This window comes from Mesocricetus auratus, unplaced genomic scaffold, assembly GCF_017639785.1.
Source record: "Mesocricetus auratus isolate SY011 unplaced genomic scaffold, BCM_Maur_2.0 Super-Scaffold_100009, whole genome shotgun sequence".
Taxonomy (NCBI): Eukaryota; Metazoa; Chordata; class Mammalia; order Rodentia; family Cricetidae; genus Mesocricetus; species Mesocricetus auratus.
Genome location: NW_024429193.1, coordinates 63,733,848 through 63,750,814, shown reverse-complemented (window position 1 = coordinate 63,750,814; position 16,967 = coordinate 63,733,848). Strand labels below are relative to the sequence as shown.

General features: G+C 47.2%; 2 protein-coding genes across 2 annotated transcripts; both read left to right on the top strand.

The window, feature by feature from the left end:
* Nucleotides 1–4,813: 4,813 nt before the first annotated feature.
* LOC101832479 (filaggrin) lies at nucleotides 4,814–11,498 on the top strand. The gene is made up of 2 exons (XM_021233017.2): nucleotides 4,814–4,951; nucleotides 5,528–11,498. The coding sequence occupies exons 1-2, from the start codon at nucleotides 4,814–4,816 to the stop codon at nucleotides 11,384–11,386; spliced, it is 5,997 nt and encodes a 1,998-aa protein (XP_021088676.2). The 3' UTR covers nucleotides 11,387–11,498.
* On the top strand, nucleotides 11,389–14,299 carry LOC121142149 (filaggrin-like; the record flags this gene model as incomplete). The annotated part of the gene is made up of 1 exon (XM_040751476.1): nucleotides 11,389–14,299. A coding segment is annotated over one exon (2,379 nt), but the record flags the coding sequence as incomplete, so codon positions are not given.
* Between the last annotated feature and the right edge of the window lie 2,668 nt (nucleotides 14,300–16,967).

Sequence of the window (16,967 nt, the reverse complement as noted above, 5' to 3'; positions counted from 1 at the left end):
GCATAAACATGGGAGATAGGAAAAGCAAAATAACCAATGTGCAGACTTCTGGAAGACAGGGCACTTGGGTAGGGGATACAATAAAGAGTTTGATTTTAAACAATATGGACTGGGGTGTAGAGGAGACATCTAAATGGAAGTACAGCTGGTTTCGCTCACCAGTGTAGAAACCAAAAGAGAGATCTAGGGTAGTAGTGTCCTGTGTGTTTTCAGGAATAACAGTTTACCTCATCATCCCCACATACTCATCCATGACTGGTACCAAGCTCCACTTGTGGGTTACATGGAAGGGTGCCTCAGTACAATAGCCTTAAAAACATGGCAGACAAATGCATTTTGAGCAATAGACTTGTATTCCTGTGATCACAACTTCTAACTTAAGAGCTTACATTCTTACCCCATTTTGAAAAACCAAAATTAATGTGACTATCTTCTCTCCGTTTATTATAGATCAATATTCATCTCATAGCAAGTTCTCTTATTAGCTAGAGATGACATTCATGGTTAAAAGAGACATGAAGGTAGGTACTGTGATGAAATATATATATATATATATATATATATATATATATATATCAACTTTTCTAGAAACAAGGAAGGATCCATTGACACTTAACAGGTCAAATCTGAAGCAACGAAAACATAGGTATGGGCCTGCATACATGAACTTTTAGTAAAGACCCTTTTGGGAAAATCACCAATACCACAGGATTTATGTAAATCTAAATTTGGGGCTTGCTAAAACAAGTACACACGAGTACGTGAGGAGTTGGGAAGTAAACACATGTCATTGGAGAAATAGTGGTGGAGAAATGGGTGGGTCTGGGTTTGGTTAAGAATGAATCAGACCATCCCACAGAGGGTGGCTCCTCCCTGGATGGACTTACTGTATAAAAAGGCCATTCACTCAGACTGCAGTACCCAGCAAGCTCCTTCAGCTGCATTCTATTTACTCTTCTTCCAAACAAGGTAAGGAGGAATACATTTATCTTTGCCAGATTAATGTTAAGACAAGTGGACACCTGTATAAATATGCATCTTTAGGCAAAACTCTAGATATTTAGAGTTTCTCATTTACCTCTATTGTCACTGTAATTAAAGTTATGTATGTGATTCATATATATATATGAATGAATTTTATTTCCATGAGACTAGTTGATGCTCTCTTTGCACTATTGGTTTGTCCATGTTTTCATTCAGGCTCTTCTCTGCCCAGTGCTGCTGCCATTGTCACTGATCTTACAACAGAGAGCTATATAAGTTCCATACTTTAAAATTTTACTTAGTTGTGAAAGATACTGAGTAAACAATAAACAATTATGTCTACTAATGACAAGAATGATGAAGAAAATGGAGAGTCACATAGCAGTATAATGGAAGGACAGGAGTATTGCAGAGTAGATGGCTAGGGAATATCTCTCTGGAAAATTATCTTTCCTTTGTTCTTTTTTCTTTTCTTTCTGATAAATGTATAAAAATTTCTGATGATACAGAATTGTACAAAATAAAGGGATATAAAGTGCATATACATCTGTATGACATATAATCAGGAAAATTATCATACCTTTTATCTCAAACACATATAAAGCTTAAAATTTATGAGATGAGAATGATATAAATCAACACTTCTGCTTAAAGCCAAAACCTAATCTAATTCATAATCATTATTCCATGATTATACAATGATACTATAAAATAATAATCATTATTATAGAATCAATGTTGTAGAATCATATTCCATGATTCTTACCTTCAGCCCATACTGATTCATCAGTACACCTAGTAAATGCTGCATACATAGTATTTCAAATCTATTTACCTTTGTCTGTCAATATACCATGATCATTCTCAGTGTACACTTGGGTCCTACCTCTTATTAAGAAAATACCACAACAAGCTTGCCTATTTTTCTATTGATGAATGCTTTTTATAAAGATTTTAAATACTGGAGCTATAGTATTTCTGTGTAGTAATTTTGCCCCCCCTCTCTAGTATGTGTGTGTGTGCTTCTGTTAGGAAAGAATATTCTAGAAGTAAACTTCTGTGTCTTAGATACTACCAAATAATATTCCAAAGGAGCTCTGTCAGTTTAAGCACCCTCTAGCAGTATGAAAGACTTCAGTTCTCCATGTCTTCATCAATATTTGGTGTTATCAGGTTTCTTTGACCTTTATATTAGTCATTTGTGTTTATATTGCATCCTCACACTATCATTGAAATTTGTTTCTTCCTAGTAATTAGTGAGACTGAATATTTATGGTGCATTTATTAGCAACTTGATATTTTCTATAAAGTGCATCTGGGGAGACTCACTTTTATGTTGAATTGTCTTCATTTTAGATGTTATTTTTATATTAAGGACAGAGTATTTTATTGGTTACATGTGTTGTACATATATACTCCCATTCTGGTTTTAATGGTATCAGAAATGAACAGATTTCTATCATCAATGCAGTCTAATTATTTAATCTTCATTATGATTAGAATATTCTGTTTATTGAGAGAAGGTCTCACTATGTAGCCCAATGGCCTGAAACTTTTGGTGTAGCCTAGGCTGGCCTCAAACTTGTGATTCTCCTGCTTAAGCCTCTCAAGGACTAACATTTATTAGCATTCATGAGTTCAACTTAAGAAGCATTTTCTATCCCAAAGGCTTAAATATATTCTCCAATATAATCTTTCTTATTGTTGAATCTACTGACAAACATTTTCCCCACACTGTAATCTAATTAGCTCAGAACAATTTACTGAATAGGCTATCTATCCTTGGTTCAGGAGGTGGCTCAGTCAGTAAACTATTTCCCATGCAAGCATGAGGTCCTGAGTTCAACCCCAGACATTATGTAAAATGTACCCTGGCAGAGAGGCACATGCTTGTAGTCAATGCTGGGAGGCAGACAAAAGCAGATCAATCCTGGGCTCAATGGTTAGCTAGCCTAGTCTATTCAGGAGTCCCCAATTGTTCTACTTTCTAAACTTAAATAATTGGTTTTTTTATGTTAAAGCAAATGAATTTGGGGATAAATCTTGCTTATATCTGATATTAGCTCGTATATTCTTATTTGTCCAACAATGGGGTCTGTTTACCATTTTTCATTCACATTTTTGCATGTGTATTTAAGAAATAATCCCAAATTTTTGTTTAATGAGGTTGTACTAGATTCAAGAACAGGTGTTTTTCTTTTTCATTCTCTAGAAAAATCTCTGTGATGTTAGTATGATCTCTTTCCTAGACCTTTAATAGAATTCACCACTAAAGTCATTTGACTAACAGCTTCTCTCCAACTGGAACCTATATTCATTTAAGATGTAATTCCCTTAATAAATAGGGGTCTATTTACACTTTTTATCTATGACTTGATCCATTTAGGTAAGACATGTATTCTAGAAATGTCTGCTTCACCTACACTCCAAACTGATTTGAACACAGACTTTCCGCACTGTGCTCCCGCTGCACCTCCCTTCCTGGTTAATTTTGTGGGGTTATTGACTTTATTAGATTCTTTAGCTGCTTCTCTAAGTTTGCTATGTCGATATTGTCAGTTACCTTTATTATTTTCTTCATTATACTATCTGTTAATTTCTTGTTCTAATTCAAACTTCTTGAAAAGTAAGCCTAAGTTATTAACTTTTTGTCCTCTCTTTAAAGAAAAACTACATTCATTTAAAGTGTAAAAACCCACTAGGCATAGTTAATAAATCCAATCTGCTTTGTTAGGTTAAATAATTTAACTTATTATATGAATGCTGGAAGATATTAGTATTACCAAAATAGGATTACGCTTTGATTTTTTTCCATTATACCATCTGCCTCATGATGAGTTCTTTTCCATTTTGAATATAAACCATAGTAAACTATCATGATCTTTATGGTTTTGCAGTAACAACAACAACACACACACACACAGATATACACACAGGCTATCACTGTTCTCAAAAGAGATGTCAATCTAAAACAATCAAATAAAACTATTGTACAAGATAACATTTTAGTAAACAAACAATTTGATCATTTTCTGACAAAAATCATTATTCTATCAAATTTAAAGTAAAATGCAGCAATGTTCACTATTTATAAGATCATTCTACATTGCCCATATTTCTCATATTAACTTGCATGAATCAGGGATTTTGTTTCCCCTTCATTTTTAATGATTCAGAAGTCTTAAATCCAAGTCTTTTGAGGGATAAAAATAAACTTGCTAAACTATATATTTAAATAAATCACAACAAAAATCAGCAAACACATTTCATTTTGTCAAAACTTCAAGGTTTATAATGCTTTAGGTCAGGTTACTATAACCATATGTGACAAATTTATGTTACCTATAATATTTTGGTTTTGCCTGTTACGTAAATCTAAAAGTCATCATTATAATGCTTTTATATAGTCAATACTTATTTTGTTTATTGATATGCCTACTATTTTATGGCCAATAGTAGCCATAATGGAGATAAGCATCTGAGGTTTTTATAACCCTGCCAGGAAGAATGGCCAGTTCACCAAGAGGGACTATGTTGCATAGAACACACTGAGGTCTAAGACTTTAAGAATCTACTATGGTGATTGGATCTAAAGCCCCAAAATAGGAAATGTCAGTTACCAAAGTTACTCAACATTATACTTTGTAGATGGTAGAGAGAAGTTGGTCATGATCAAGTTTCACTTTAAAAATGTACTACTTAAAGAAACCCCTAGATTTAAAATATACATAAAATATACATAATTGTTACAATAGTAGATACAACCTACAAAATAAAAGTAAAAATGAATTCTGTTTCACTTTTATAGGTGCATATATACTGCTGAACGATGTCCACTCTTCTGGAAAACATCATTAGCATGATTGAAGTATTCCGGCAGTACTCAAACAATGACAAAGAAACAGACACACTAAGCAAAAAAGAGCTGAAGGAACTTCTGGAAGTGGAGTTGCGGGCAGTCTTGAAGGTAGGAAACAGACACAAACAAACAAGGAGAGCAGACTTTCTGTTCCTTGTCAGTGATTTAACCTGAGACTGTAGAAAATACTATTTAACTGTTTTATTTGTAAATAAAGTACCCATGACTGGGAAGAGATAAAATGTACTTAGCTCTCTTTAAATGTGTACCATCATGTTATTCATGTAGAGGCACCATATGTGGAAAATAAATACTATCAATATTTAATCACAAAAAAAATCTCAAAGAAGCTTAACATTTTACAGCATTTTCACCAACATCAAGAGAGTTAGTGGGGTACACTAAGAAGTAAATTAAATGAGGAAATGAATAAATTTCAGATGCATGACATGACAGAAAGAGTAATTGACCACAGGAAACAAGTCATGATTTCTAGCTACCTTTGAACATTAATTCATGTATTACCAAAATATGTTAGATGAGAATGGAAATATATAAACGTATTACAAATGAAGAAATCTAAATAATTTGGCACAACTGTTGTTCCAAGACATATGTTTATGTTGCATTTGAATTGTAAAGTTGAAATTACATGGTATGAGCAACAGTCTGCAATTCTTACAGAACCCAGATGATGAAGATATTGCAGATGTCTTCATGGAAATCCTAGATGCAGACCATAATGAGAAAATAGACTTCACTGAGTATTTGCTGATGGTGTTGAAGTTGGCTAAAGCATACTATGAGTCATCTCAAAAGAAAAGGTTCTCAAGTGGATCAAAGAGAAGCAAAAGGCATTATAGAGAAGTAGGAGAAGATGAAGAAGAGAGAATACACAAATCAAGTCATGGAAAAACTGAAGGAAATGAAGAGAATGAAAGATATAGTAGCCCGAGAGGAAGAGGGAAAAAAAGACATGGATCAAGCAGTAGCAACCAGGAAACAGACACAAATACACACAGAGGAAAGGAAAAGCATGGGAAAAGGCACAATTCAACCAGAAAACATCGGGGAGATACTAATTCCTCTGAAAGAAGAGAAATTAGAGGTAAGACACACAGAAGGTCAAAAGAAAGAAGAAATGCAGAATACGACACAGTGAAGCAGGAAAATATAAAATATCATGAAGGTTGGGGGAAAACCTGCACAAATTATTACTATGAAGAACAGCATAACAAAGAACAAGAAGAGCAAGGAAGGAGACATAGCAGCAAACATTCCGGCAGGCAACAGTCCCCAGACAGCACAAGGCAGGCAGGCTCTCATGAGAGAAGCGAGTCCTCCCAGCGACATGCTGTCTCTCCAAAGGGCAGCTCAAGAACAAGTCCCAGAGGAAGACAGCAGTCCCCAGCCGGCCACAGACAAGCCACATCCAGCAGAGGCAGACACCAGGAAGAGAGCGCCAGTCAGGCCAGTGACAGCGAGAGGCACTCAGATGTTGAAGTCGGACACAGGCAGGGGTCGTCTGCCCACGGGAGGAACGCCAGTTCCAGCTCAGGAGCCCAGCGGGCATCCAGCGGCCAGGGCCAGGAAGGTGACAGCGCCAGGCGTGTAGGAACCCATCAGGGCCAGGCATCTGGCCAAGGGCGAGGACGGTCTGAGGCAAGAAGCCACACAAGGGAAGCACAGGGGAACGTTGGTCATGGACAGTCGGCTGACCGCTCCGGGCACTCCGGAGCTGGCCGCACACAAGGCCACGCCACATCCACTGACCGGAGGCACCATGAGTCCAGCGACAGTCAGGCAAGCGACAGCGAAGGCCACTCCGATGTCTCAGAGGGCCAGGCAGTGGGAGCCCACGGTCGCTCCGGGGTCAGCAAGAGACACGAGGAACAGACGTCCCCTCGAGGCCAGCCCGGCTCTGGAGCCTACCACATGTACTACTACGGGAACGAGCACGAGCACGAGCACAAAAATGAGCACGAGCACCACCACGAGCATGAGCACGAGCACGAGCACGACGCGTCTGGACACAGAGACAAGCAGCGGTCCAGTGGTAGGGCTGCTGAGGGCACCCACCGAGAACAAGGAAGGGACAGCGCCAGGCGACCAGGGTCCAGTCAGGGCCAGGCATCTGGCCACGGACGAGAAAGGCCCGAATCAGGACACGGCACCAGGGAAGCACATGGAAACGTTGGTCGTGGACAGTCACCTGACCGCTCCGGGCACTCCGGAGCGGGCCGCACACAAGGCCACGCCACATCCACTGACCGGAGGCACCATGAGTCCAGCGAGAGTCAGGCAAGCGACAGCGAAGGCCACTCCGATGTCTCAGAGGGCCAGGCAGTGGGAGCCCACGGTCGCTCCGGGGTCAGCAAGAGACACGAGGAACAGACGTCCCCTCGAGGCCAGCCCGGCTCTGGAGCCTACCACATGTACTACTACGGGAACGAGCACGAGCACGAGCACAAAAATGAGCACGAGCACCACCACGAGCATGAGCACGAGCACGAGCACGACGCGTCTGGACACAGAGACAAGCAGCGGTCCAGTGGTAGGGCTGCTGAGGGCACCCACCGAGAACAAGGAAGGGACAGCGCCAGGCGCCCAGGGTCCAGTCAGGGCCAGGCATCTGGCCACGGACGAGAAAGGCCCGAATCAGGACACGGCACCAGGGAAGCACATGGAAACGTTGGTCGTGGACAGTCACCTGACCGCTCCGGGCACTCCGGAGCGGGCCGCACACAAGGCCACGCCACATCCACTGACCGGAGGCACCATGAGTCCAGCGAGAGTCAGGCAAGCGACAGCGAAGGCCACTCCGATGTCTCAGAGGGCCAGGCAGTGGGAGACCACGGTCACTCCAGGGTCAGCGAGAGGCACGAGCAACAGGCATCCCCTCGAGGCCAGCACGGCTCTGGAGCTTATCACATGAACTACTATGAGCATGAACATGAGCACAAAAACGAGCAGGAGCACCACCACGAGCACGAAGAGTCTGGACACAGAGACCAGCCGCGGTCCAGTGGCAGGGCTTCTCAGGGGACCCGCCGAGAACAAGGAAGGGACAGCGCCAGGATTCAGGGCTCTCACCAAGGACACAGTTCCCCTGGACGCCAGGCTGGGTCCTCCCAAGGAAGGGTCGAAACCAATGCTAGAGAGGGACAGGGGTCCCACAGGGAGTCCGTGAGGGACAGCTCTGAGCACCGCCAGTCCAGAAGGGGCCAGGAAGACCACCACTTTGGCTCTGGACGTTCTGGATCGAGACAAGGCCAGGTGGGCTCCCACTCTACCGCAGACTCCTCCCATGGTCAGACAGGCCACAGAGGCACAGCAAGCAGGCAGACATCGGGCAGCAAACAATCCCGAGACAGCACCGGGCAGTCAGGCTCCCATCAGAGAAGCGAGTCCTCCCACCAACATGCTGACTCTTCGAGGGGCAGCTCAAGAACCAGTCCCAGAGGAAGACAGGAGTCCCCAGCTGGTCACAGACAAGCCACATCCAGCAGAGGCAGACACCAGGAAGACAGCGCCAGTCAGGCCAGTGACAGCGAGAGGCACTCAGATGTTGAAGTCGGACACAGGCAGGGGTCGTCTGCCCACGGGAGGAACGCCAGTTCCAGCTCAGGAGCCCAGCGGGCATCCAGCGGCCAGGGCCAGGAAGGTGACAGCGCCAGGCGTGCAGGAGCCAGTCAGGGCCAGGTATCTGGCCAGGGGCGAGGACGATCCGAATCAGGATCCCGCACCAGGGAAGTGCATGGGAACGTCGGTCGTGGACAGTCGGCTGACCGCTCCGGTCACTCCGGAGCTGGCCGCACACAAGGCCACGCCACATCCACTGACCGGAGGCACCATGAGTCCAGCGACAGTCAGGCAAGCGACAGCGAAGGCCACTCCGATGTCTCAGAGGGCCAGGCAGTGGGAGCCCACGGTCGCTCCGGGGTCAGCGAGAGGCACGAGCAACACACGTCCCCTCGAGGCCAGCAGGGCTCTGGAGCCTACCACATGTACTACTATGGGAACGAGCACGAGCACGAGCACGAGCACGACCAATCTGGACACAGACACCAGCAGCAGAGGTCCAGTGGCAGGGCTGCTGAGGGCACCCACCGAGAACAAGGAAGGGACAGCGCCAGGCGCCCAGGGTCCGGTCAGGGCCAGGCATCTGGCCACGGACGAGAAAGGCCCGAATCAGGACACGGCACCAGGGAAGCACAAGGAAACGTTGGTCGTGGACAGTCGGCTGACCGCTCCGGTCACTCCGGAGCTGGCCGCACACGAGGCCACGCCACATCCACTGACCGGAGGCACCATGAGTCCAGCAACAGTCAGGCAAGCGACAGCGAAGGCCACTCCAATGTCTCAGAGGGCCAGGCAGTGGGAGCCCACGGTCGCTCCAGGGTCAACAAGAGACACGAGGAACAGTCATCCCCTCGAGGCCAGCACGGCTCGGGAGCCTGCCACATGTACTACTACGAGCACGAGCATGAGCACAAAAATGAGCACGAGCACCACCACGAGCATGAGCACGAGCACGAGCACGACGCGTCTGGACACAGACACCAGCAGCAGAGGTCCAGTGGTAGGGCTGCTGAGGGCACCCACCGAGAACAAGGAAGGGACAGCGCCAGGCGCCCAGGGTCCGGTCAGGGCCAGGCATCTGGCCACGGAAGAGAAAGGCCCGAATCAGGCTCGCGCACCAGGGAAGCGCAAGGAAACGTTGGTCGTGAACAGTCGGCTGACCGCTCCGGTCACTCCGGAGCTGGCCGCACACAAAGCCACGCCACATCCACTGACCGGAGGCACCATGAGTCCAACGACAGTCAGGCAAGCGACAGCGAAGGCCACTCCGATGTCTCAGAGGGCCAGGCAGGGGGAGCCCACGGTCACTCCAGGGTCAGCGAGAGGCACGAGCAACAGGCATCCCCTCGAGGCCAGCCCGGCTCTGGAGCCTATCACATGAACTACTATGAGCACGAACATGAGCACAAAAACGAGCAGGAGCACCACCACGAGCACGAGCACGAAGAGTCTGGACACAGAGACCAGCCGCGGTCCAGTGGCAGGGCTTCTCAGGGGACCCGCCGAGAACAAGGAAGGGACAGCGCCAGGATTCAGGGCTCTCACCAAGGACACAGTTCCTCTGGACGCCAGGCTGGGTCCTCCCAAGGAAGGGTCCAAAGCAGTGCTAGAGAGGGACAGGGGTCCCACAGGGAGTCCGTGAGGGACAGCTCTGAGCACCGTCAGTCCAGAAGGGGCCAGGAAGACCACCACGTCGGCTCTGGACGTTCTGGATCGAGACAAGGCCAGGTGGGCTCCCACTCTACCGCAGACTCCTCCCATGGTCAGACAGGCCACAGAGGCACAGCAAGCAGGCAGACATCGGGCAGCAAACAATCCCGAGACAGCACCGGGCAGTCAGGCTCCCATCAGAGAAGCGAGTCCTCCCACCAACATGCTGACTCTTCGAGGGGCAGCTCAAGAACCAGTCCCAGAGGAAGACAGGAGTCCCCAGCCGGCCACAGACAAGCCACATCCAGCAGAGGCAGACACCAGGAAGACAGCCCCAGTCAGGCCAGTGACAGCGAGAGGCACTCAGATATTGAAGTCGGACACAGGCAGGGGTCGTCTGCCCACGGGAGGAACGCCAGATCCAGCCCAGGAGCCCAGCGGGCATCCAGCGGCCAGGGCCAGGAAGGTGACAGCGCCAGGCGTGCAGGAGCCCGTCAGGGCCAGGCATCTGGCCAGGGGCGAGGACAGTCTGAGTCAGGACGCCGCCACACAAGGGAAGCACATGGGAACGTTGGTCATGGACAGTCGGCTGACCGCTCCGGTCACTCCGGAGCTGGCCGCACAAAAGGCCACGCTACATCCACAGACCGGAGGCACCATGAGTCCAGCGACAGTCAGGCAAGCGACAGCGAAGGCCACTCCGATGTCTCAGAGGGCCAGGCAGTGGGAGCCCACGGTCACTCCAGGGTCAGCAAGAGACACCAGGAACAGACGTCCCCTCGAGGCCAGCACGGCTCTGGAGCCTACCACATGAACTACTACGGGAACGAGCACGAGCACGAGCAAAAAATGAGCACGAGCACCACCACGAGCATGAGCACGAGCACGAGCACGACGCGTCTGGACACAGAGACAAGAAGCAGTCCAGTGGTAGGGCTGCTGAGGGCACCCACCGAGAACAAGGAAGGGATAGCGCCAGCCGCCCAGGGTCCGGTCGGGGCCAGGCATCTGGCCAGGGACGAGGACAGTCCGAATCAGGCTCGCGCACCAGGGAAGCACATGGCAAAGTTGGTCATAGAGAGTCGGCTGACCACTCCGGGCACTCCGGAGCTGGCCGCACACAAAGCCACGCCACATCCACTGACCGGAGGCACCATGAGTCCAACGACAGTCAGGCAAGCGACAGCGAAGGCCACTCCGATGTCTCAGAGGGCCAGGCAGGGGGAGCCCACGGTCACTCCAGGGTCAGCGAGAGGCACGAGCAACAGTCATCCCCTCGAGGCCAGCACGGCTCTGGAGCCTATCACATGAACTACTATGAGCACGAACATGAGCACAAAAACGAGCAGGAGCACCACCACGAGCACGAGCACGAAGAGTCTGGACACAGAGACCAGCCGCGGTCCAGTGGCAGGGCTTCTCAGGGGACCCGCCGAGAACAAGGAAGGGACAGCGCCAGGATTCAGGGCTCTCACCAAGGACACAGTTCCTCTGGACGCCAGGCTGGGTCATCCCAAGGAAGGGTCCAAAGCAGTGCTAGAGAGGGACAGGGGTCCCACAGGGAGTCCGTGAGGGACAGCTCTGAGCACCGTCAGTCCAGAAGGGGCCAGGAAGACCACCACGTCGGCTCTGGACGTTCTGGATCGAGACAAGGCCAGGTGGGCTCCCACTCTACCGCAGACTCCTCCCATGGTCAGACAGGCCACAGAGGCACAGCAAGCAGGCAGACATCGGGCAGCAAACAATCCCGAGACAGCACCGGGCAGTCAGGCTCCCATCAGAGAAGCGAGTCCTCCCACCAACATGCTGACTCTTCGAGGGGCAGCTCAAGAACAAGTCCCAGAGGAAGACAGGAGTCCCCAGCCGGCCATAGACAAGCCACATCCAGCAGAGGCAGACACCAGGAAGACAGCCCCAGTCAGGCCAGTGACAGCGAGAGGCACTCAGATATTGAAGTCGGACACAGGCAGGGGTCGTCTGCCCACGGGAGGAACGCCAGATCCAGCTCAGGAGCCCAGCGGGCATCCAGCGGCCAGGGCCAGGAAGGTGACAGCGCCAGGCGTGCAGGAGCCCGTCAGGGCCAGGCATCTGGCCAGGGGCGAGGACAGTCTGAGTCAGGACGCCGCCACACAAGGGAAGCACATGGGAACGTTGGTCATGGACAGTCGGCTGACGGCTCCGGTCACTCCGGAGCTGGCCGCACAAAAGGCCACGCTACATCCACAGACCGGAGGCACCATGAGTCCAGCGACAGTCAGGCAAGCGACAGCGAAGGCCACTCCGATGTCTCAGAGGGCCAGGCAGTGGGAGCCCACGGTCACTCCAGGGTCAGCAAGAGACACCAGGAACAGACGTCCCCTCGAGGCCAGCACGGCTCTGGAGCCTACCACATGAACTACTACGGGAACGAGCACGAGCACGAGCAAAAAAATGAGCACGAGCACCACCACGAGCATGAGCACGAGCACGAGCACGACGCGTCTGGACACAGAGACAAGAAGCAGTCCAGTGGTAGGGCTGCTGAGGGCACCCACCGAGAACAAGGAAGGGATAGCGCCAGCCGCCCAGGGTCCGGTCGGGGCCAGGCATCTGGCCAGGGACGAGGACAGTCCGAATCAGGCTCGCGCACCAGGGAAGCACATGGCAAAGTTGGTCATAGAGAGTCGGCTGACCACTCCGGGCACTCCGGAGCTGGCCGCACACAAAGCCACGCCACATCCACTGACCGGAGGCACCATGAGTCCAACGACAGTCAGGCAAGCGACAGCGAAGGCCACTCCGATGTCTCAGAGGGCCAGGCAGGGGGAGCCCACGGTCACTCCAGGGTCAGCGAGAGGCACGAGCAACAGTCATCCCCTCGAGGCCAGCACGGCTCTGGAGCCTATCACATGAACTACTATGAGCACGAACATGAGCACAAAAACGAGCAGGAGCACCACCACGAGCACGAGCACGAAGAGTCTGGACACAGAGACCAGCCGCGGTCCAGTGGCAGGGCTTCTCAGGGGACCCGCCGAGAACAAGGAAGGGACAGCGCCAGGATTCAGGGCTCTCACCAAGGACACAGTTCCTCTGGACGCCAGGCTGGGTCCTCCCAAGGAAGGGTCCAAAGCAGTGCTAGAGAGGGACAGGGGTCCCACAGGGAGTCCGTGAGGGACAGCTCTGAGCACCGCCAGTCCAGAAGGGGCCAGGAAGACCACCACGTCGGCTCTGGACGCTCTGGATCGAGACAAGGCCAGGTGGGCTCCCACTCCGACACAGACTCCTCCCATGGTCAGACAGGCCACAGAGGCACAGCAAGCAGGCAGACATCGGGCAGCAAACAATCCCGAGACAGCACCGGGCAGTCAGGCTCCCATCAGAGAAGCGAGTCCTCCCATCAACATGCTGACTCTTCGAGGGGAAGCTCAAGAACCAGTCCCAGAGGAAGACAGGAGTCCCCAGCTGGTCACAGACAAGGCACATCCAGGAGGGGCAGACACCAGGAAGACAGCGCCAGTCAGGCCAGTGACAGCGAGAAGCACTCAGAAGCCGAAGTCGGGCACAGGCAGGGGTCGTCTGCCCATGGGAAGAACAATGTGTCCAGTTCGGGAATCCAGCGGGCATCCATAGAAGACCATGTAGGAGAGAATTCAAGTGATGCTTCCAAACAACTGGGGTTCAGTGTGTCACAGAGATATTATTACTATTAATGAACTGCACGCGAATTGGAAACAGCAACGCTAAACCTAAAGTCAAATCACATCAACCTTTAATGTAGGCCTTTTCTTTTATGTTTGGTGGTGGTGATTTCCTTTTTTCCCCTATTTTTGCTGATTTGTTTGTCTTGGTTTGGGGTTTTTGATGTTAAATTCTAGTTATTTCTTCATCTTGGTGTGAGTTCCTTTCTCTTTTTGAATATTTTTGAAATATACTTCAGGATTTATTACCTAGAAATTTTCTCGAGACAGAGAATTTTTGGTTGGCGTGGGAACTTTGATTTAAGATTAATTATTCACCTTGAAATGTGTTAGTTTTAACCTCTGAATACTGGTTATCATTTTTGCTAAAAAATTTTTAAAAAGCCCAAAATCCAAGACCAGTATTTGTAGCCCCTAATTCTCTGCCTGCAATCAGAGTTGGATTTGGATTCTACAAGATGTGACCTTTCATAAGCAATCATTTAAATCAAATTGGACACATTCAATTCAACACAGTAAACTGTATGATAATTGAAAATAAACAATTGGCCATCTAATACGGTTTTGCTCTTTTATTCTTTTCTTCATTTATTCAAAGGTTTCCTTCTGTACATCAGAACTGTATCTTTCATACTCTGTAGAAAAACTGTATAACCATATAAAAATATCTGTTTTGCCATGATCCCCTAAATTAGACATATACCCATATGTTTCTCCAAAGTAATCATGGTAACGTTATTATGAATGTAGCCTTGTTATCAATAGGAAATCATTTATCCATGTAGTATTTATCTATGTCAAACCAAGATCAAGATTTGGAATCTTTTGAGAGAGAAAAAATTTCTTCCTTCCAAAGAACATGGTACTTAATGTCTAGTGACAACCAATGGGAGCAGGGACACAGTCCTGGTGTATATTTCCAGAGGGAAGGAGGGGAACAAAGGCTCTCTGTCCTGGCAGGAGCACAGCCACATTTATTGTTTGGAAATGGGTCAGGGGAGAAAAAAGAATTAAGTAACATGTGCACAAAGTTCTTTCATTAAAGGGATGTCTTTCCATCAGAGCTGTACCTTTACCCAACTATCGAACAGGGGAGATCCATAGACACACGTTCACAATTTACAGATGAGTGTATCACACAAGTAACTTCTTTCAAGGTAAATAAGTAGATATCTAGTCTCCAACTTCTGAGTTTGGTGGTTTATAAAAAGAACACATTTAAAAACTACCTTTCTTAACCTTTACTGAAATAAATCAAGCTGAAGTGAGACCGTCAAAATTTAAATGCTCTTCAATGGAGGCAGGTATTGAATCAAAGGCAGTAAGCAAGCTCATTGTTCTAATTAGCTTTGCTTCATGTTTCTATTGCCTTCCACAAGCCCCCATTAAAACTATAAAACTGCATATTCCTTAAGTTGCCAGACCTGACAACTTAGCAATGCCGCTGCAGACAAACATGGTTTATTCCGCTCCTTCAGACAGCCCTTCTATACATTTAGTTAGGCCCACATAGAGGGTTAGGAGTAAAACACTATGAGTTAACAGTACAGACCTGGATTGACCAAGGTAAACGCACTGACAGACAATATAATACAAACAGATAGATATGTTTTCTCTATAAAAAATAAACTAAATTTTCTGACAGACACAGCCAACTGAAATTGCTTTCTTTTGTATTTCTGCCCAAGCAAAGGACAGACTTACCAGAGTATCCTTTGGCCAGCTAACAGAAAATCAGTTTACCCAAAAGGATACAACAAGTCTCAGTAGACACATAAGTTTTTATCCGTCCTCTTATTTCCTTATGACACACTTATCCCTCTTCTCAGTTGACTAGTGCACATAACAAAGTTGGCAGGGTCACAAAGACTGCGTAGGTACATGGAAGCACTTGGAATTGGGCCTGCACATGATGAACATTCAATAAGTTTGTCATTTGGGGCAAAGTTTTAGGGATGAGTTAAAAAATAAGGTGATGAAGAATAAAATATTGAGAAAATATACCATTAAAGGTCTGTCCATAGTTAAGTAATAAATATGTGGTAGATATAAGATTTGAAACCTGGAAACAGGTGGCTCAGTAGTAGTTTCTAACATGTATAAATCCTGAATTTACTCCCCAGCACAAGAAAATAAAACATAAATTTATCTGAAGATTTCTTTGTGGTAGGTTTAGTGATGTTTGCCTGTATTTCCAGTGCTTTGAAGGCAGAAGCAGAAATAGTGTGTTCAAGGCGAGTCTGGACTATATTGCAGAGCTCCAGGTCATGAAGATATACATGGATGATATCCTGCCTCAAATTTAAAAAAATAAAAATAAAAGGATGTCTAAACCTAATTCTGTCTTCCACGCAATACTCCTATCACTAAGAAGCATTATCAACATTAAAATAGCCCAGAAAATCAAATAAAGAGAAAGATAAAAATAGTCATTGCTGTGATATCTTGCAATCTGTGATACTACGAAGAGCTATTTCTACAGAAAGGCAGTGATATACAGAGATTATTGGAAAGGTTAGGAATGAATGGTTTCCAATGAACCATACCCAACAAATATAAACTACTCCTATGAAGAAGCAAAAAACTACTATCTAAGCAAATCATTTGGGTTTTCCACATTCATCAGAGTACTAGCCTGTGTGGGTTTGTGGGGTGAGGGTAGGGAAACCATCTTCAGGAGCTACCTTCTGAGAATTAACAAGAGACAAGATCATGAATGGAAGATTGGAAACCAGGGCTCAAGGCTGGTCTTCCCTTCCTCAGATTTCTGAAGAATAAATATTGAATTAACATAGCATGTTTTAAGTATACAATTCAATGTTTTGATATATGTGTAAAATGTGAATTAATCACCACAGTCTAGCTAACTTTAATATATCAATTACCTCACATAGTTACCTGTTCTGTGTGTGTATGTGGTGGGGACATTGGAGAATTAGCCTCTTAACAAGTTCCAAAGCACAACACATAATTATTAACTGTAGCAGACACATTGTACATTGTCTCCAGTAATCACTTTTCTGGTAATAGAAGGGTTTAATCCTTTGTTCAATAGATTTTTTTCCTACGCTCTAAACACTGGTAGCCACTATTCTACTCACTTTGTTTTCATGAGTTTGACTTTTCTTTAGATTTCGTATATGTGAATCATGCAACACTTATTTTTCTGTGTCTGACTTAGAATTATGCCCTCTGGGTTCACCCATATTGCT

What these genes read in the sequence shown, in the direction of transcription:
- LOC101832479 (XM_021233017.2), top strand. Translation starts at nt 4,814, where the DNA reads ATGTCCACTCTTCTGGAAAACATCATTAGCATGATTGAAGTATTCCGG. An exon ending in AGTTGCGGGCAGTCTTGAAG is followed by an intron (nt 4,952 to 5,527) that starts GTAGGAAACAGA and finishes CAATTCTTACAG; the next exon opens with AACCCAGATGATGAAGATAT.